Below are 22,731 nucleotides of genomic sequence, written 5' to 3' on the forward strand. Positions count from 1 at the left end.
TTGATGGTCCCATTCAGATTGACATACTGTATGTACAGTTGATATCAAATTCATTCCCCAAGCCACCTCCACCAGACAGCACAGTCTTTACACAGTCCAAGTGACACATTATTCATCAGTTAAGAAAAGGCGAAGCTGGTCACATGCACAACTTCTCCCTACTACATGGATTCACACCGCCTTGTAAAAGGAGTCCATGAAATAGTACAAAAAAACAACACTGACTGAATGACAAGATTGTTTTTTTTCCCTCCGCTCTCATCCTGAGAGTCAGAAGCTCCACCAGAGTCCTCTTTTCCACCAGCCAGCTTGCTTGCGGCAACGTTCAGTAGTCTCCAGGACACACTGCCGCATACATTACCGTCCTCTTCACTCCCATACCCCTTGCCCCTCATACAGATGATATGATAGTCGGGGGTGCTGGAAGGATGTCAAAGACGCGCTGAAGACGAAAAGGCTCCAGGCTCTTTTAACTGTCCACGGCTGAGCAGCTTGAGAAAATTTCTAAGCTCAGCATTTCTTCACAGAAGAAACTCCCCACTTTCATGGCCGGTGGAACCTGGAGAGAAAAACATGAAGAGAAATGGTGTGTAAAGGGGAAAAGTACAAAACCGTGAGGACAGAGGGTGCCTTTGTCACCGCACTCAGCTATTATTGCAGCTATTCATCAGTTCTGTGGGGCTATTTTTAGCACAGTACATGCGCTGAAGGGCTGGATACGTATTCTCATCCAGTCCTTCCTCTGGGTCACTGTTACAACTCACAACAAGGACGTCTGCTTTTTCCAAACAAGCTTAGCCAAGGACGCTACAGCATTTTATCACGTCTTTGTGCTTGGCAGTATGAGCCCTCCAGAGAACAACCTCCCCTACCCCCACATTTACAAGCACTGCCATCTATCTTTAGATCCTCAGTAACGTCTGGATGAGCAAGGAGAGCTTAATTTAGACCACTGCAGCCCAGAATAGAGCATGCATGCATTCCCAAACACACACGACACACAGAATACTGACCTCGTGAGGTGTTTACTTGAGGCATGCACCTCCATCTCGGTGCTTTTGAACTCGTTGAGCTCTTTCCGGATCGCAGCCTGTGGGGAAGTGGAAAAACAACATCAACATGCGCAACCCTAAGTACATCCTGAGCCATCAGGGTGCTGCAACCTAAGGACAGTAAAGTGACAATGGATGAGGAAATTGAATCAGCCTAAAAAAAACTAAAGAGGACAGGGGATTTGGTATGTGCTGACAGTAACGTGCCATGCTAATAGGGCTGGCCAATAATTTGTGGTAATTTATCATCCTTCAATGGAATCGTATCGTGATTAAATCATATATCGAGATATAAAATGATGTAGTCTAGATTAACACCAAGCACATACTCAAATTTCTCGGGAAATCGAATGTGAAAAATTCTTATATCTTTTAAAAAATTGCAGTTTTGTTTTTACACCACACTATTTGTGTGCATGTACTGTATGTAAACAGTCAGTGTACAGCTAGATTTTTTTTCTATTTAATTTCCCTTGAAGTTTACATTCATTTTGCTGTAAAGTTCTTAATTAAATGATTAAAATAGGCTCATATAGAATATCTATATCAAGAAAAATACAAGAAAACATGCTATATCTTAATCAACATTGTTATGGTCTGTGTGTGTGTGTGTATATATATATATATATATATATATATATGTATATTCAACCTATATCAGGGTCGAAGATTTTGGTCAACGTCCAAAACCTACATGCCAATAGTCCTGATGGGATTTGGGGTAATTTGTAAACAGATTGGTGAATTTGCTTTTGGTGATAAGTACAAGTGATTAGTGGCACGTCACAAAGGTTGACTGTTCTTCACTGTCAAACATTATTGGTCTCTCAGTGTTCCGCACAAATACACACCTTGTCTGCTGCCGAGAGCCGGGTCCAGGGCTTGTCCGCTCTCCTGTCGTAGTCCTGAGCTTTGGCCACCTCCACATAGTCACTGAAGCGGATCAGAATCTTTCTGTCTCGTAGTTCGTCTACTGTGGGCCGCTGATTGAGCTGGAACACAAAACATCGGACAAACATTTATAGCTGACTGCTATAAGAGTCCACACGTGCTTCATGCATACATTGTTTAGTTTATATTGTTTTGATGTCATTTATCAGGAACAAACAAGTATATGGAAAATACACAATCTTGTACCTTTCTATTTAGCCGTTGTTTGATCTCCCTCCTCTCCTCCTGCTCTGTCTGGTCATTTCTCTCTGGGGAGGAAGAAAACAGCCATATTAGAAATTTCACACTGTTTCCACAAGTATTAAAAAATATATGAAACATAATTACAAGGTGTTTTTTCTTTTTTAAATGATTAACAAACAGATGCAGCTTTAAGGTAATTAAACTGATAAAATAAAAAAAAACAATGTGAAATATGTAAGTCATAGCAAATGTGTCGAGTCTCTATACAAATTCACTTCCTAGTACCTTTAACAGTGAAGAGGAGAAGATGTGCACTCGTGCATTTTCTGCTTCTGAATAATGTACTACACTGGGCAAAGCTGTGCTATCATTAATGCATCACCTTGCCCTGGATTAAGTGATTTTGTAAAGGGGGTTTTTACACATACATTTGAAATAGTAAGTATTAGTAATACGTTGAGGAGACGGTATTTGGAGACAAATGGAAGTGTTTTGAACTTACGTTTCAGGATGTTCCGACTCTCCAGCTCCTCGACATTCGGTCTCTGGCTCAGCCTCCTGCGGAGAAACACCAACACCACGTTTTGAACCATTTTTCACTTCAACTGTCCTTTGCTGTCTTCTTCAAACCGGCTGTAGTTTCTGCACTGTGCGCGTTCTCGAGAGGAATCCCCTATGTCTCCATCTCGCATCCAAACCGCGGCTGTGGTGCTTCGGCAGAGGCGCTCCCCACATCTGGAAGAATCAAAGAACCGCAATTCTCTTGTTTTGAGAATCCGCCACCGAATTAGTTTCCGAGTTCAAGATGCTGCATCTCAGGTGCAGCTGCCGTATTGCGTTTATCCGACAGCTCGAGTCGCTCGGGCTCTCCTCTACTATCAGACACAGACTACAGGCGCTTTTCAACTGGGTCGTGATGAGCTGCTGGGGCGCGACTCCCCTAGTTTCCCCGGTTACTGCATGCATAATTTGTAGGAGGCGGAGCTTTACAGGCTCCCACTCACGGCATCCCCAACCTCCTTACACACTGGGCTACTGGCACACTCATTTTTACCCATGCTGTTGCACCAGTTCATTAAACACACCTTTTTTTCCTTTTTTTTTTGAAGGATGAAAAATAATATATTGCAAACACTGAATGAAATACAGACAAAATTCAATATACTGTAGCCTATTTTATGATCTACAGGTACAATCTTGCTCTGACCGAGTTTAAACATTTAGATCACACTTAACAGTAGTACATTCATTTCAGGCTGTCACCTTCCCTCACCATCAAAGCATCCGAAAAGGTCACCTAAATCCAATGTGTTTCGTATTCACACTTGGTATAAATCATAAATGTGAGCTGCACAACAGGGTTCAGTCCCAGATAGCACATGGCACACCCGGCACAGCACACCTCTGGAGGTTGAAAGGACAGAGAGGGCAGAATGCCACCACACAGCAAGACTCTCTTTATCCCCTGACCCATGATAACACTCCACTTTATAGTTCTGTCCTGTGAAAGATCAAAGTTAGGTCACACGGACTGAGACCTTGACACCCACAAAGCAAATGGTTGTGTGTGTGTGTGTTTGTGTGCGTGCGCCGCTGGGTAAATGGTCACTGAATAGCCAATAAAACGATGTTAGTCTTCTAATTCCTGTTGATACTATTTAAGTGGGACTTGAACTAGATGCCACTACTGATACTGAAAAGACATCAGTACTAAAATGCATTAGGAAACAAGCATTTTGTCTTTGTTTTCTACACACATTCTACTACTCCCAACATTGGCAGATGAAAGAAAGGGGACACAAAATCACACTTGTAGAGTTTTATACAGCAATGAGTACGGGAGTCAAGCAGGTCTCTGTTAATTAAAGGATGTGTGACTAGACGTCCTGGAATTGCATGAGGAATAATGCAACAGTTTGATTCCTCTCTTATGAGAAATGAGATGGAAAATAGAACATAAACTCCTCCTTTTCTGTGAGGTTACCCTTTTTTTTCCAAGTACTTTTTGGTCATTGCTGGACATTGATCCAGTCCTTTCTTTGATCAACATAGTTTTTGATCTAATCAGGTATTTTGTACATGCTATCTTACAATCTCATCACGTGGGGAACAGTCCAACACGAGGACTATTGTCTCACGACTCTTCGATAAACAAACCAAAGAGACAAAGTGTTCCCGGAGCTCTTACAGTACTACATTTTAAACAGATGAAATGGAAAATCACTTCCAAAGCCCCAGCGAATACGACCATTCACTGTATTATTGACCTGGCCGTTGAGTTGCTTAGCAACATCACTTGGTATCTTTGAGACAATAGAGTCTTCCCGCAGAAATTCTCACTTCTCCCTAGCAACACACTAATGGGGATTACACTACTGCACACAGAGCTGTATGTGCTTTACAGAGAGTCTGTGGCTATTTTTAGCGACAGACCACTTTCTTTGCGGGTGAGCTGAATAAACTAGAGATTGCTGTCAATATTAAACACTATGTAGGTAACTAAATCAGTTGCTCTTCTTTGTGAGCCACATGAATCACAAAACCATATTACTCTTCTGCTCTCAGGTGACATAAGATGGTTTATTTAGAGACTGGTTTATCCCAAATAGACATCTTCTGTCACCTGAGAGAAAGAGGATGGTTTATCTGGTGTGACAGATTGACTGCATCGATGGCTCAGCCTTGCTCTCTTCATCCGGGTTTAGGATATGATTTCATAGATACGAATTTGAGGTATCCCCAGAATACCATGATGACGCATAACCGCTTGTTGGCAGGAGGGTTTCCTTTTCCCGCTCAGGATGCTCCGCAACAAAATGAGTTAGAATAGAAAATCTAACTATGCTAAGGGAGGAATGAGTATCCAAACAAAGGTATAAGAAAGCAGCAAGTGGGTGGCAGAGGCTTTCAGTCTGTTCTTTTATTTCAGCTGCCAACTGTGCGCAAGGAGATAAAATTGGCCATGTCCAGCTTCCTTTCAGTACAGTAGCAAACCCCCACATGCTCCTCCCCACCATTATTTCTGCCGATATAACTCCCTCACAACACATTTGTGGAGAAAAGGGAATGCATGAGGAGATGCATTATTGAACAGTCTCTTGAGCTAAAATTAGAAACAGCAGAGTGCGACTACAGCACAAGATCCATGCAGGGAGTCTCTAAAGATAGAAAGGTCATCTGTCACTGACACAATGGGCAGACAAGGTGTCATTATCCACCATACATCCTGATGACATTTTCTGCTTGATCGGCAGCAAATGTAACGGTAGGTTTTCACGGTGAGCTGTAGATAGAACAGGGAATAAAGAGCAGATTGAATCCATGGTGGGAGTCACCCAGAAAAATCCAGAGGAGTGTGTGATGGATTGTTTTGTCATTCAGTATGAATGCCCAGGGGAAATGAGCTTTTTTTTCCCTCCCTTACCATTTTCAGCTATATTTAGCCAGGATTTCCTCCCAAAATGGTGCAGTATGCCTTCAATTTATGCATACTGTAGGATGAAAAAGCATTTTCTGGCATGTGCTTGACACTTTAGGTGGAGTAATATTTAAATAAGTTATTTAGAGGTCTGGGCTTTACATATAATAACTCCAGACAAAGCCGCAAACTTGAACAGCTGCCGGAAGCCTTTTTGCATGATGTGCGTACATTTAACACCTCTAAAATCCTGGAGTGATACATTTTTTTTCCAGCAACGTCAGCATGAAGCACACAACTAAAGCTGCTTTCAGAATCCTTGTTGATCCTCATGAGATCAATAATTTATTCTGTAATATTCTGAAATTTAAACCACTATAAATCAAAAAGATGGGTTCAACATCAGCTGAACCTGGTGCTGTGTAGAATAGGTCTTTATGTAACAAGCAGCTTTTCTCACTGCCTTGCTACAAGTGGAACCTCTGTGTTTTCAAAATACAGACCTTGCTGGCTCTTATGCAAGATACAGTCGTGCTCCATCCTCCCATTTTTATATAAGCGTTTGCTTGTAAACATATAGATTTCTCAAATAACTAAATATGTTCTTCCAGTGAATCTAAGAATAGATCAGGCAGCCAATATTCCTAGTTGTCTCACAGACAGATGATAGATCTTGCTAAGTGTGGGTGGCACCCTGTGCCTAGCTGCGAGTTATTGCACAGCGGGTTATGTAACGCTGGGGTGTGCTCCTTTTTGATACGATGGTGTTAAACAACCTGGGTCTTGTGACACATTCACACACGAGACTACTGCTGTCAGTCTGTTCACATTAAGTTTCGCAGTTGTATAAGAAAAGCCAGCTGTTCTATGAATATCCCGGCAGGGGAGTTTGAGACAACAGCGGTGCATCTTGCACAGGGAGATTTCCTGGAAGCAGCGTCTGTACTTGTACTCCAGAAATGACTCTTGTTGCTTTTGAAAGTTTTTCCTTTGCTCCAAAGCATTTCTCGGACATAACTCTGAGGAATATACGGATATACATTTCCCACATTGGGAATCTTCTCAGTTGTAGTAGTTAAAGTGCTATTAAGCACTATAATAGAGGATCTTCCCAGTACAGTTTGCTCTGAGTAAAAATGGACACACCCAAACAGTCTCCTCTGAGCAGCAGCAGGTTACACAACATAAAACAAGTCTATGCAAAACAATCAGATAATCTGTGGAGATCCGATTTTTTATCTCACCTCCCACTCTTGGGTGTTACATAACTGAAGCAATTAGCATACAGGTTTACCCTGCAAAAAGCATTGACCAGATCTGTCATTGATTTGCATTATGAATAACATAGGCCTAACCAATTGTAATATGAAGGGATATTTAAAATGTACAATATGTAAGTTTGTGCTCAAGGGGTCTCTCAAATAAAACCATAACAAAAGACATAGTTTGAAGTGATGTGGGATCATGTGTGCAATCAGAGGAGTTGTCTTCACCACTACTGCCAACAACGCAGCCAGCTTCTCCCAGTTAGAATACCCTTTTGTAGTTGTTGCTTAAGAGGCTTTTACCATTTGCTGAATTGTCTGCAGAGGTCTCCTCTTCTCCAAAATAAAATGAACAGGTGATTATAACTGATTTTTAAAAAAACTCTGAATAAAGCACTTTCATGTTAAAAAATCAGTGTTTCTCCAATGCCGTACGGCTCATTGGCTGAGGGGCCACATTTGGGGTAAAGTACACAACTCAGAAAAACATGTAACGTAGGTCTAGTCCTTTTTAGACACTTTAATGCAAAAATGTTACATATTAACAGAGCCAGGACAAAGAGAAATTATGTTACTGATGTCATTAAAACAGTTTATTTTAACAACGCTTATAGCAATGTAGAGAAGATTTAATCTCTTACTTGGCAAGTTTCATCTCAATCTGCTGGCGAATTTCCTGGCGCTCCTGGTCGCTCCTGACTGGGAAGATATTCCTGTCTTCCAACTCCTGCTTGCTGGGCCTGTTTCGTAGTTTGACAGCCAGCAACTCCTTCCTTAGCCTGCGAGGAAGTGTACCTGCAACCATGCAAACACGCATAAACACACAGTAAACTCTAACTTATTATCTTTTGAAGACCCTTTGTATGAATCACAGTGTTTCTTTTCAAACATTGACACCAAGTGGTTTAGTGCAGTTGGTAAGTGTCTGGACAAACATGTTTTCTAGTGAAATTGTAAGAAACAGTTGCATGTGTTCACACCCAGCCAAAGAGCAACATTAGGATTTAGTTGGAGTTGTGTTTCAGGCCACTCCACAATTTGTTTTTATCAGATAGATGCTATGTTTGTCTGTCCTCTGTGTAGTGCTGAGCTGTAGTTGGAAAGACACTTATAGAAGTGGTGAGAATGAACCAAAACAGTTGCAGACCTTAAAACCAAAACAATTAGCTGAAAGACACTTAAATATTCTCGAGAGCAGAGGGGAACTGCTGAGTCAGGGATAATTCTGTGTGGGTTTGTCACTATGAGCGGCTTTTACCTTTTTACTCTTGATATAAAATAATTGATAATTACAGCTTCAAATTGTGGAAATTCCACATATTTGTTTTAATTAAATTTCACAAACTGATGTGACAGCAAGCTGGGGACCAGGTAGTATCCAGGATAGGAATACTGGTCGGTCTCAGGACAGTGTAGTAAGACGTTACACTTCCTGTACTGTAATTATCTTAGTATAGATGTGGGCATATTCAAATTCAGGCGTACGTCAACACTTTAACCTCATACTCATTGTTTCATTCAAATCCAAAATGTACAGTACTAGAGCCAAAACAAAAAAAAATGTGGAGGTGCTTACAGACCGCATTGCAAATCATACTTTTAAGGCTCCTCAACCCACCAGAGATGACGGAGTCATTCCAGCCTTCCAAGTCGGTGGGGAGGCCTGAGGTGTTGGAGAAGCACAGGTCCAGCCGCACGTTCTCCTTATTCTCCTCTGCCTCCTTCTTGGGCCAGTCAGACACTCCACCTCCCATACAGCCGCCCCCGAATGACGATGTGTGTTGGTTCTCAGAGCTGCAGGAGCGAGAGAGCCGCCCGTCCGAACACCACAGCCTTGGGGGTGAGGCCTGCTCACACCCTTCGTGGACACTGAGGGGACATAGGGCGGAGGGGGAAATGCAGGCTTAATGTTGATGGCAGTGGGGAGGATAGCATCTGAAAAGATTCTTTCAAGGGTGGCATTTCAATACTTAATCTTTTTAGAGGAACATTTGAACAAACGGTTGTATTATCAAAAAGAGTTTTGTGAGAAAACCTACTTAGTTTCAACAAATCCATTAGCATTCGCTTTAACACCAAACCAACACTGTGTTTTATGAAAGTGCTTTTAAATATTTAGCATACCTATCTTTAAATACAATTTGCACATGTACTGTCTCTGAGCACTGATCTGCTTTTTTTTATTTTTGATGATGTTTCATTTTGTTGATTTATCATGTTAAGTTCTGTTTCATGTTTAGTTGTGGGTTGTTTTTGTTTTAAACGTGAAACTTGTGTGTTTATGCTGCTGTCTTGGCCAGGACTCCCTTGGAAAAGAGATTTTAAATCTCAACGGGAATATTCCTGGTAAAATAAAGGGTAATGAATAAATAAATGAATGAACACCGGTAAGACCGAACAAAGAAACATTTTTATTTTCCACAGTCGCCGTATGAGTGATGACGCAAATATAAACAGATGCACAGGGTCAACCTGAGGACTCACCTCTCCTGTCTGTTCTTGGAAGCGAAGGCTCTCTGCAGTTCTTCCATAATGCAGCTAGGGGGCATGGGAGGGTGCATCATATTACCAATATGTGGGGACCCTGAGGTGTTGGCCAGGGGCCCTCGTAGCGGCAGGTTCATTGAAGCCATGCTTTCAGAGACCCTGGGTGGAGGCTCCTTGGGAAGGTAGGAGTTGGGCAGGTGAGTGGGAAGCGACACAGGGCCTGAATCTGAAAGGGAGGGATAAGCAGATTCTTTTTTTCTTTCATTTTCTTATCCTCGTATTCGTCTGCAGGCACATGGGGGCTGGAGTTTATCTTATTGATACTGAGCTGAAGTTTGGGAAACATTTAAATCTCTACTTATGGGATACTTCTATATATTTAGACTCCCCAGTACACTTGACTTGCAAATCGGTTTAATATGAAAACAAAGAGTGGAAAAAAGGTCCCCAAAAAAACAAACACTTTTCTTTGTCCCTCAACACTGATCATCCTACAACTCCTCAGATTGATCCCGCTTAACCTTACAGCACTCACCATCTCCTGTACTCAGCTGGGGCAAATGTTTTGGAGGTACTTGTGGCGGGGATGTTCCTGAAATAATCTCTTCCTCTGGTCTTTCTTCTATCTGCTCACCCACGTCCTGCAGCCCCTCAGGTAAATCCCCGGGAGGGTGCACCTCCTCGCCTCTCTCCTCTTCCGGTAGTAGTACATTCTCCTCCACCCGTTCGCAGTCCTGGGGAGGGGCAGCTACTGGGACACATTAATGAAGGAAAAGAGCATTTAAAATTACGGTCAAATGGGCTTTGCTGTAACATTTTGCCAAGCTATACACGTTCTACTGATGACATTTTCTAACAATGTCCAACTATACTGAACTACAGAACTGTATTGTACTGGTTTAACAGTTTTCACAATGCCGGATTCCAAAACTTTAATACAATACTGGTGTTAAAAAAACAAACACTTGATACATTTTATGGTATCACAGCAAAAAGAAAGAAGTCATAGGCACACAAAATAGTTTAAGGTTTTTTTTATAAAGCTGCACACAATCTTCTCGTGCCTATGCCTCCAGTCATGTGGTGGTTTGTGTCATGTGTGTGGTTGTTTTTTGTTTTTATATATACATATATATGTATATATATATATATATATATATATATATATATATATATATATATATCCTTTCATGTGGTATTAACATGTGGTATATATATATATATATATATATATGTGTGGTTGTTTTTTGTTTTTATATGTACACATATATATATATATATATGTGTACACATATATATATATATATGTGTACATATAAAAACAAAAAACAACCACAACGACAAAAAACTGATCTACTGATCTATATATATATACTATATATATACAACAATACTTTGAAATCAATTAAATGTATAATTTACGGGATTGTAAATGTTTTTAACATGTGGTATCAAAAAAGTATCAATACTTTTGAAAACCTTTACTGGTTTCGCTCATATTGCATATTGTAGATGGCAAATGAATGTGAAGGCAAAGAACATCTTTGATTTGTCTTTGCTGCCCTCTAATGGTGTGTAAACAATCGACACACAAAAATGTCTCAGCTTTACTTTGGATAAATATATATAGCACTCACTAAATTACACCAACTTTTCAAAACAACATCAGAAAATCCCTCCAACTTCATTCAGATTGGTTTCACAGCAATCTTACTCAAACTCATATTGATCTACCATGAATATAAGGAGAACACACTACACATCCATTTCCCCCCTTCATCTGTTGCTTTTGCAGCTCTATAATGTCCATTGATTTGTTGACTCTGAGCATCAGAGCGAAGGATTGTCCTACCTGGAGGGGGGAGCTCCTCCTCAGGACCAAGATATTCCACACTGCTGACTGTGAGGTTTGAGTTCAAAGGTCCCCCGAATCCTCCGAGCAGGACTGCACCGTCTGAGCAGCAGCCCTGGGTGGGGGAGCTCGGGTCGTGGCATAGAAGACTGCTGGATAATGCTACATCTGTGAGAGGATGAGAGGAGAGCGGTTTGTTGTTATTCCTTTGTGTTGTAGATAAGCTAAACGTATGTGACATTAACATGAATTATCTCCAGTGTTAGAAAGCAATTTCTGGTATTGATGCAGTACACCCTGTTGCTTCATCTCTTCTATTTCTGTTTTGCTCGTTTCAGACAGCTGATATATGCAACTACAGTGAAACAGCATTTTGAGACCTTATTTACTTGATGTGAGTATTATCTGTTCAATCTGTGAGAATGATAGTTTAAACTAATATCATAAGGTTGGTTTGAAGATTTGTTTGTCCACCATGACATTTCTATGAAAAGATATAATGGGAAAATAAGCCAATGAAAAGGCCAGCTACTGTACTGGGAGGACGGACTAAGATACACTGCAAACTCTGATGTCACCAACTGTCACCATTTCCCTCCATGACATTCACCCTTTATGTCACCTTGATTCAACAGCACTCTCCATTACAGCAAGAGCATCACATTTAGCCACGTGTTCAGCAAATATAAAGCTAGACATACTGTAGATACCTGCTATGTCTGCTTTTAAAAGCAAGCACACAAGGTGACTCGTGAGTGATCAACTTTCAGTGGAATTGTATCTTGACGATCTAATCGTATCATGTTTTCATGTTACAAAATTCACCTGTCCAAATCGGTGATCAGAAGAGAAATATAATTAAAGATTAGCCTGAACTTGTGTCTCTCACGTGTTACTATTATATTCAAGTCACAGAGTTAAGAATCAAATATTCAGAACAATAAATACCAGACAATACTTGAAAAAAGACACTGCACAAAGCTGCTCTGAAGGTATGTCCCAAACCATCTGGGTGAAAAAATTTTTTTTGCTGCACAATAAAAACTTTACAATTTACTTTATAATTACCCCCCTTTTTATATAATTAGCCCCCATATGCACATGCTCAATCTGTGCTCAATTTGTACAACGTAAACCAAACTTTCTAGAATGGTATATTTTTAAGATTCAAGATGTTTATTGTCACTCCGGTTATAGAAGTAAAAACGTGTGAAATGCTTTTGCTGGGAGTCTCAGTTAAAGAAAAACAGTAAATATAAAATGAATATAAAATATAATAGATATATACATATATACTTAAACAGTTTCAAACTTGTGATGTCATCAAGTATAAAGTCTGGTCAGAGTGATTTTGTTTGTTTTCTTTTTTAATACCAATATTGTCAGTTCTGAAGCAGAAAATGTTTCCATATACTCAAATGTAAAACTCTCTGGCGTCATTATGAATCGATGAGGACTGACCAAATGTTGTGTGTGTCTCTGTGTGTGTGTGTGTGTGTGAGTGTGTGTGTGTGTGTGTGTGTGTGTGTGTGAGTGTCCAGCACTGTACCTGTGGAACTCTGCTTTAGCTTTTCATTTTTCTTTTTCCTCCACTTCCATGGCTTAAAGATGCGCCCCAGGCTGGCCAGCTTGCTATTACGTCGGATGGGTGGAGTGTGGACCCCCGACACCAGGCAACCCGTCCTCAGCACCCTCTGCTGGTCGACCAACTCTACTACAGTGACAGTGGAGTTGGAGAAGAAGCCCAGAGAGGAGTTGTTGCAGGAGAAACGGGGTGAGGAAAGCGGGTGTGGGTTTGTAGAGGAGAAGGATCATAAGGATGTAAAGAAGGCAAAGAAAAAGGGGGGGAGGGGAGAGGGAGTAGGGAGGTGGGGAAACAAGGATAAAGAAAAAAAATCATATGCAAAAGTAAGTGAGAAGAGAGAGAGAAAGAGAGGGGGAGAAACCAGAGCACAATTAGCATGCTCACTTTACTGAATAAACCATGATGGACACCAAGTTCTGTGGACAGATTGAATTAGAAGGACTAATTTGATCAAGGCACACGCCCTCGTGGCTGTTATTTCTCTGTGAATGCCCTCCCTCCGAGCCATACGTCATGTATCAAAATAAATATCTCTCATAGTCATTTTCTCATGGATTTAGAGGGAACATAAGAGCACACAGACACAGACAGCCTCATAACACTACAAAAGATGCATATCCTCAGAGACTGACAGGTATGCCAGCCTCACTATTTTGCCAGAAACAGCCTTAGACTAGGCTGCCTGGTAAAACAGGGCAGATTGTTTTATTGTGTCAACTTTCTTTTTTCTAATACACCGCTATTCTGCTACATTTATATGTTCTCTTTCTAAGCTCTCACAGTGATCAGTGTTGGTACAAATACCTCTGCAATATGTTCCTTAATGCCACAAAACAGGCAGAAAACATGTGCAGTGTATTTTTATATTTTCATCCAACAAAGTCATGATGATACAAGTGTGTTCACGACCACGAAATTGCTTACGTCTGAGGACGACTGTACCTGTGTGGTCACGTTCATGTTATGTTTTGCATGCAGGCAAACCGTGACCCCACCTAGCTCCCACAAAGTAGGCCTCTTACTGATCTTCCAGGGGTCGACATTAAACGATAAAACAAATCACAGCAACGTGAAAGCACACAGAAGGCAACAAACTGTAAACATCACAAAACAACTGAGCTGATTTTACAAATGAAAGGGCTGATAAAAAAAGATACAGAAAATGCAATAAAAAGAAAATAAAAGTTTCATGTAATAGTTAAAACAACTATATCTACGGTGTGTGCGATTGAGCAGATTTTGTTTCATATACTAACCATGTTTCAGATAAAAGGAAGAAAAACATATGAAAGTACTGGTATGCACTATGACGAGGGCAGTCTGTTTTATAATTTGTCTATAACAAAGTGCCCATCAATTTGTGTACAGACATCCCTGCACAGAGAGCCCCTTCCTGTCTTTAACGGAAACTCATAATGTGACTCATATCAGGCAAAGTATGGGTCTACAGATTTATGTGCGCGTTTTGCTGCTGGGTTGTAGTCACAAAGAGAGCCAAAAAGAAAAATTCCATGTATTTAAGAGCTACATGCATCACTGTGACACGAATACAGTGATATCTGCCTTCAGGAGGCTGATATCTTTGTTCAAATATTCAGCTGAGGAAGAGGCAAGGATTTGTGGTGGGGGAAGTTGAGGGGAGGAATAGAGGCCGGGGAGGGGGGGTGGGGGGTGGGGGGTGTGGGGGGCGGCTCAGAATGGCTCAGGGTGTGATGTGGAGTATAGTGATGGAGGAGGGAGCATTCAGCTGACTCCTTTTCATGTTTTCCTTTGCAGCCCCTTGCTTCAGCCCTAAAGCACATGGGTAGGGAGTAGAGAGATGATGGTGGAAGTGCTTGGGGCGAGAGGAGAGCAGAAAAAAGAGAGGAGAAACAAGGAAAGGAGACGAAACAATGACACGAGGAAAGGATAGAATAAACAAGAACAGGGGAGAAAAGAAAAGGAAAGCTGGCGACTAAAGGAAAAGGGAGTGAGAAACAATAAAGTAGAGATTCAAGAAAGAAGAGAAGATGAAATTAGAAAAAAAGGAAAGAAGAGGAAAGAAAAGGCAGTGGCAAGAGGAAAAGGGGAGGAAGAAACAAGCAGATGAAAGGAAAGGAAGAGTAATGGCAGAAAACACAAAGAGAAGTAAAGCTGAACATATGAGATAAAAGGAGGTAATTTCCAGTTTGACGTTTTACCCTAAAAGTTCCTTGAGACAGGTCAGTTGACCATGCACGCCCCTCTCACCGTGTCATCATCACTACTGTCACACAAGCAGCATGGCAGACGTGGTGCCGAATCCAGGTCAAGCTTGAAGGAAACGCACCCAGTCGTGCAGAGAGAAAAAAAAGCTTAAAAGAAGGAGAGGGGGAGCGGGAGGGGTAAAGGCGTTGTGTCTGTGTGATAGGGAGAGAGTGTGTGGGTTTGTGTGTGTGTGTGTGTATAGAGAGAGCAGAGAAGGGGAGAGGAGGTGGGGTCAAGCCTGCTGCTGTTGCCATGGCGACCACATCCACATCCAGATGCTGCCGCAGCAGTGGGAGCCAGCGGGAGGAGCAAGTCAGTCTGTAGCTTAGAGAAGAGGAGGAGAGAAGAGGAGCCCCCAACACAGACACTGCCTGCCACATCTAAAGCCAGTGGCAGCACCCAGTGCATTGTGGGTACGGGGGTGAAGCCACATGGAGGACGAGATCCGTCTGCGTTTTTGAAAAAGGAAAGGAGAAGGGGGAGGGTGGTGGTGGGGGGGATTCCAGGGAGAGGCGACGAGAAGGAGGGATGGGAGGGGGCTGTTGCTATACGGAAGAGCTTGCAGGAGAATCTGGGCTCGTCCAATCACGGAGCAGCTATTTATAATGCATATCAAGTAACTCTTCGTTTTTTCATAGAAGGGGTGGTTGTTCAGAGAAAATGACAGGAGCACAGGAATTAGGTGAAAAAAACATTCATGCACATGGAGATTTCTTTTATGTGCCGGATGTGTCGAAATGTGTGTCAGATGAGCATGAATGAACTACATGCACCATGTGGTGATGATGTGCGATTCTAAATAATATGCTAATGCAAATAGGATTTATTATATCCACGTGTCATGCTGATGCAGTAGACCAATAGCCGCTGTACTGTATGCCCATTATCATCTCCAACACAAGTCTGCACACACTGTAATTCCAATCAGGTGGTGGAGTCACAGCAAAATAAAAGATTAAATTCCCAACAAAAACGTAAGATAATTCATGGATTCAACAACCTCAGGATTGCAGGCAAATCTAAGCTTTGAGTGCTATACACTTTTTACTGCATTAGTGCAGTGGGAACTCCACAATGATTTAAGAGTGGAATAAAGTAGGCAATATGATAATTCGACTTGGCATCAGAGTGTGTTAGTGTGCCACCAGGGACCACACCCAACTTAACCAGCTTGTCAGCAGATTCAGGAGCATGAGATCTCTCCCCACATGTTCACATTGTGCACAAACACTTCCCAAGTGTCTATGGTCAGCAAACCAAAAGGAATGCGTTCTATTAAGGAAGTCTTAAAATGACAGGTAATGAATAAGAATGTGATTGACCAATGATAACATCTGTATGGGACCTTTTCAGATTTAGCAATTTAAGGGATTAACACGGAGGGATAAAATAATATCAGTGGCATAGTTTCAGCCGTGAGATTACTAGACTGATCTAATGGGTGGGTTTGTGTTTTTAAAGCTGTCTATGTAGCACTAAAAGACAATACAGAAGAAAACAGCACTCCAGTATTAATCTAATGTCTGGGACACAAATTATGTCAATAATGTTTGCACCATTTGACTGCATTAGAAGTACATTGGAAATTCAATAATCTATTTTCTTATTTTGCAAGCAGGTGTTTAAATCTGTCAAACACAATCAGGTCTCTTGAACAGCAGTGCTGAAAAGGGCCTTGGAAGGTAGTTTTTGTCAGAAATACTACATAAGAATACAATAAAGTCATAAGGCAGCTGGTGTCATCTAGCCTGGAAATCAAGCTCAACTCAAGGGGCAGCGCCTATACATGCATTTCAAAATACCACTGCTAGCAATTGGATAACACTACGACCGACTACTACCAATCAGAGCAATGAACAAGGTGACATACTGTATCTAGCCGACTTTGACGGCGAATCACTGTCATCATTGGTTACTTATTTTTGTTACGTAACTTACATACTTTAAAAAAACATAGGCTGCCTATTTTAACCCAAACTATGATATTTTTCTGAACCTAACCAAGTTGTTTTGTTTCCTTAAACAGGTTCTGTACTGCAGGGGCTTGCACAGGAGCACTGTTGTGCATAACTCTTCATAAGATATCATATATCATATCATATCAGCTTAGCATTTAGCATTTGTGTGGCCTGTGGCTTCAGGCTCTTGTTGTACCTGCTGCAGGCACCTCTGAATCAAACCTGTGGCAATTACCAAAAAATAAATCTCACTTTGCAACCTTTCCTGCTAAACACTGTTAGTGTGCTTCTGTGGTCTCAACACAGCTATAAATAACATCAGACCGACCCTTGAATGCCATCATCTCTGCAGGCCCCACAGTGCCTCAAGTCCTTGCTAAAGCCACCCTGCTCCTTCCACCCAGGCAACTGACAATGTGCCCTTGAATGTACCATCTTCTTACCCACTGCCACGCCAGCTAACCTCCTCACTTTACCCCCCTGGCTTTACAACTGTGCTGCCATCTGTCTGTAGCCCTGCTGCCTCGAGGGCCCAGGCACAGTCAGGGCACACAGCTAACAACTCGCAAGGAGTGAGTGAAGAGCTGTGTCATTAGGAGGGGAAAGAATAATTGTTTATCAAATAAAAGCCCAGTCTTGTGTCCAGCATTCTCATTTTACAATAAGAATTAAATTAAATGAATAACATTTAAGGTGGAAAAATACATTGTAGACTCTGAGTGGTCCATATTAACCCTAATAAATAGGTTTTGGCTTTAACAAGCTGTGCCCCTCGGGTAAATGCATTTAGATGACTCATCCAAACATGTAAATTGTGTACTGTAACTTGTTTGAGAATGAAACTAATTTCAGGGGAAACAGGGTACCATGCTGTAAGGCTACATGAGTCTGCAAAGGTCAAGCCTTCAGATCATCAAAGTGATTACAGCCCGAGTGTAAAACTCCAGCGTGTGGGCTACTGGCATCAAGTGAGTGAAATGATGTCAGTGAAGCCAGCAACCAATAGGAAATGCCTGAGGCTCTTGTTTGCTACCATATGTTGGTGTTTAGAATGAGGACTAGTGGGTGTCTTCATGTGTAAGCCGTTGCTGCAGCATCAACAAGGAGAACTAAGAATCTAGTTCATTCTAAGTTTCTGATGAAAGGCCGCTACTCTCTTTTCACTGATCAGGTAGATGTTGTGGGACAGGGTCACAACATCTACCTGATTAGACTTTGGTAGTGATTGCTGGAATCTACTTTATGATTGTTTTATCAAAACCGAATTAGCCTAATCAGTTATCAGTGAGTGCATATTATTATTTGAGCAACAGTATTTAAGGGGGACTGATTTAAAATAACTTCAGTAATATGGGTCAGCTTATTACGACCCATATTTGCCATCTGTTTGTTGTTAGGTGACATTCCTCTAGTGGCCGCAATAATAGAAAGTTTGTGATGGATGAGACAAAAAAACACAGGACTTTCACCCAATTGTTTGTGTCTTGTGTTAAACCAAATGTCAACGCTATCTTTTTTTCAAGTTATCCGGCTTTGTTACGGACATAAGTCTGTGATATAGTTAGGTTGTACATCCATTACTAATTTTAAGATAATCCATGATCTTTTCTTACCCTAACAAAGTAGTTGTGTTGCCTGAACTGTCACCAAAGTCATGTGTAATGTTGACGTTTAAAACTGCCACTGTGCAAACGTTTAATAAAATGGTCATATATGTTTTTTTTAGTCTGCTTTTTCGGTATGAGCGTGTGGGTTACGTGGCTATGCGGTTACGTGGCTACGTGCTTACGTGGCTACGCGGGTATAGCCATCCATTTGGTACAATAACAATTGGGGCTTAAGTTAGCTGGAGCACTAAACCGGAAGTAGCAGGCTCAGTCTCTAGTGTGACAACAATCAGCCACCATATATTTAGACAAGGCAATTTAACTTTTTTTGGCTTCATGCACCATTAAACAACATTCATAGGAATGGACAGTGCCATGCATCCATGGATACAGCTTGGAGACTTCAAACTTAAGTAAAAGCCTATGTTACAAACTTGAGGCATGATGTGTGAAAGTGTTTTTGATGCTTGACTTATACTAGGGACTATTAATCTATTCAAAGCCTCATAAAGCTCAGTTATGAATCAAAAAAGTATTATTTTCCATAACGTTATTATGTAAACATAAAAACTAAAAACAACAGTCAACAGTTCAACATTCATCTGCTTCATCAGGACTGTGTGGGGGAGGAAACAAGACACCAACTGTCATCCTGTTTTGAATTAAATGTTGTTCAAGTGTGATTAGTGCACCAAAGTGTATACATATATATTTTTCCAACTGGGCCTCGCACCACTCTGGGAAGAGCACAGACATGACACAAATACAGAAATTTCAGGTGAAATAACCAAAACTTTCCAGGGCCTTTACATTTATATAATTCTCTATACAAATATTTATATATTTTGTAAGTAGTTTTTGTTTGTGAGATAACAAATAACACATTTAAGATCAAAATGAATTGTGTTGGGACTGAATACAAGTAAGTATTGGAAAAAAGGTGCCATTGCTTATACAAAACTACTCAAACTATGGATGACTTTCACACATGACACACTTACACGCAGACACGCCTCTGCATTACACCTAAAAAAAGACTATCGTTGACCAACTGTGAAAGCCTCACTGCAGCTATCACATCCACCCAGTGTGCTGAAAATGTTCCTGCTAAAAGTGCTTTTCCTGTCACCCACACAATAGGGCGAGCCTCAAAAATGTCAAAGCAATCTGCTCACCGTCAACAGTCACCAGAAGAAGACCTCTGAAATTTTCCAGGAAGTCTTCCAGTCTATAGTTAAGTTTTGGGCTACCTTCCACGTTATAAGAAATTGCATCCTGTTTCATCAAAAAGCTCCCTCCAATCAGGTAATGGAAGTTTTGGTTGGGCTGTTTCTGCAGTCTATGACATTAATCTAACAAACTGCACAATTCATATTGACTCATTACGCTCCTTTTATATCTTCAAAAGTGCTACTTGTGGGATATTGTCCTCTTCACAGAGATGGTTTAATTATGAAGTTATACTTTCAGACCTGATGACTAAAAAGTCGTGGCAGCCTTGTTTTGTTTTTTTCGAAAGACTTTTCTAGCACAAAAAGCTCACGGCTTCAAACCGTCAGCAGCCAACATGTATATCAACAGAATATTCATGCGTCCTTGAATAATATCCTGAACAGCCTTTTTCTTTTATTCTTCAAGATAACAGCAAATGCAAATGTGAGCAGTCATTGCTTCCTGGAAGCAGCCGGTACTCTCAGAGTGTGTGCTCAGGTGAGTTAGCAGTGGGTCCTCGATGGGGCGTGGGCGTTTTCAGTCAACGAGGCTAGTTATAGACTCCGGTGTCAGGTGGGTGAGCAACAGTGTGTAATTTGTTCCTGTTACTTCCACTGATTTAGGTCAGTGCCCGCAACATTTAAAGCATACAGAGTGTGTGCATGAGATGGAGAGGGAGACCATATGAAAGTAAATATTCACTGCACCCACATCTGTGCGACTACATGAGTGTGTAAATGTTTTTGTGTCTACACTTGATACAGAAGCTGATAGCTCAGTTCCACTGGGCTCCCGTCGCTCTGCAGGGAGGCGAGCACATCACAGTCTCCAGGCAGGAAAGACAATGGGAAGTGCACAGAGGAGCAGCCCAAATCACCACTGTTAGCGCTGGAGTCTCCGAACGAGTTCCAACAGCAAGGATTGACAGTGTGTTAAGGTTCAGGCCTGTAAAACAAGTTGATGTACAAGCCGACAGGGAGCCATGGTGTTCAGTTGTGTGTGCAAGGCTGCGACTCTTCATTTGGAATATAAAAGTGAAAAAAATAACATGACATTTTTCATCATGTTAATGTCCGAAAAGCTGTGTTCATCCCATGTGCTGGACCTCAAACAGAGCATGCTCGGCCAGAATTAACAGTGGCCAACAGCTTATTTTGTGACGTCAGACACAAGTCAGTGTCCAGTAACCTCATTTGTCATGGACATACAGATATATTTAAACAGGCCAGGCGTTACATGTATGGTCTCATTTGTCATTAAACCATGTAATAACCATGTTAATAGCCATCTCATGCATATCATGGAATACATACTGAGGACACATGGTCAAACAAAAACACTGTCTGCTGGTTCTGTTGAGAGATCAGAGATAGGAAATGTGATGTGTGTTATAATGATATTACATCGGTCAGTAAGACTATCATTGATGTTGTGGAAATTTAATATTTGTATTTTTTCTGAAGTAGGCCGATTTATCTTTAAAAATGTGTATAGGCATATGCCAACATATTATTAGTAGACATATTTAAAGAGAAAAAAAACCTATAATTTGGCGCCCCCCCCCCCCCCCCCCCCCCCCCTGCAGTAACTCTAAGGACCATCGAGAGGTTGCGGACCCCCTGTTGAAGATCTCTGTTCTAGTAGAAACACCCTGACAATGAGCATAATTTGTCTCCTTTATAGTAAAGGTATCGGTTCTTTGCATCCAGCTCAACACCTACAAGTAGATCCCAATCTAGATTCTGTATCTCTTGCCTGAAATTATGTCAATAGAAGAAGAGCAAGTTGCTATTTTAAATTGTTATGGTCGATTGTTATTGATTGATATGTTTTGGTCAGGAGCAAAAATGATTCAGTCCTATATTAGAATCTTCTGTAAGAGCTGTCTGGGACTGATGGTAGACAGGAAAACTGTCCACAAAAGATTTGCCCAGTTCCACAAACACATTCACTTGTGTGACCACACAAGCTTCCCTGCAGTTTTTCAGTGCCAGAGTGATGCTGCCATGCTGCAAAAAAAAAAGACATTATCTGGTAGTCGAACACAGTTGGGCCATATTATGAATCAGTGTTGTTGGAGAAGTTGCTAGAAGTCACTCACTTATCAGTAATGACCTCAAACTCTGTAGTTCAGGCTTGGCCACAATTCTAATTGCCGTTTTAATGGGATTGGATTTGAGCTTTTGGCTTACATGGATGTATGGAATGATTAAATTAAATGGAATTTGTGCCTGGATCTGCACAATGTGCTTTGCTCATAAATATGTCATTGGGGTAGAAGGAAAGAAAAAAAAATTCAGGGTCGCTTTCCCAGTAGATCAAGAGCTAGCTGTGTCGAAGCATCTGTGATCTGGGACAGACTTATCAGCACACAGAACACGGCTCTGCTCAGTTCAGCTGCATGCTGCATGCTGCAACGCAAATGTTGGTGCTGTCCATGGTGCTGAAACTCACTCTGCTTAAATACAAGAAAAACTCAAGTCCAGCACCATTAGCACCCTAGTGCAATACATTCTCTTTCTACCCATTTATTTGAGTTTTTTAAACTCATTATGTAAAAATGATCCATGTTATTGAACTCTCATACTGTAACAAAAATAGAAAGCTGTGTATGTGATTGTCACTCAATATCCACTAGATGCATTCACCATAGTGGGGCTGTAGCTACTGATTGTTACCAGTGACACCGGTATTGTTTTTTCAAAATGTGGTTCTGGAGACACCTACTGTAGCAGGAACTACCACAGAGGCGGTTTTTAGTATTTTGCCAAGTGTTTATATGTCTGTCTGTGGACAGATTTTGTCAAAGCGATAGTGTCGCAGCCATGCAAGAAGGTGTGTAGTTGAAATCAAAATGAAGGCTGAGTTAAAAGATGGGTGTGATCCGAGCAAGGGAACTGAAAGAAGCGAATTGGCCATTGCCCCATCACTTACC

At 41.3% G+C, this 22,731-nt stretch overlaps 1 protein-coding gene across 1 annotated transcript in view; it reads right to left on the reverse strand.

The window, feature by feature from the left end:
- Positions 1-469: 469 nt before the first annotated feature.
- Positions 470-22,731, reverse strand: part of phactr3a (phosphatase and actin regulator 3a) — a gene marked incomplete at both ends in the record, with an annotated part of 32,147 nt that continues 9,885 nt past the window's right edge. Inside the window, 11 exons of the mRNA XM_083920545.1 lie at positions 470-559; positions 1,010-1,090; positions 1,904-2,044; positions 2,190-2,251; positions 2,689-2,744; positions 7,511-7,664; positions 8,488-8,738; positions 9,354-9,582; positions 9,892-10,107; positions 11,209-11,376; positions 12,758-12,922. Of these exons, the coding sequence (XP_083776671.1) occupies positions 470-559; positions 1,010-1,090; positions 1,904-2,044; positions 2,190-2,251; positions 2,689-2,744; positions 7,511-7,664; positions 8,488-8,738; positions 9,354-9,582; positions 9,892-10,107; positions 11,209-11,376; positions 12,758-12,922 (1,613 nt within the window). The remainder of the gene's footprint in view (positions 560-1,009; positions 1,091-1,903; positions 2,045-2,189; positions 2,252-2,688; positions 2,745-7,510; positions 7,665-8,487; positions 8,739-9,353; positions 9,583-9,891; positions 10,108-11,208; positions 11,377-12,757; positions 12,923-22,731) is intronic.

This window comes from Echiichthys vipera (genome assembly GCF_963691815.1).
Source record: "Echiichthys vipera genome assembly, chromosome: 9".
Classification (NCBI taxonomy): Eukaryota; Metazoa; Chordata; class Actinopteri; order Perciformes; family Trachinidae; genus Echiichthys; species Echiichthys vipera.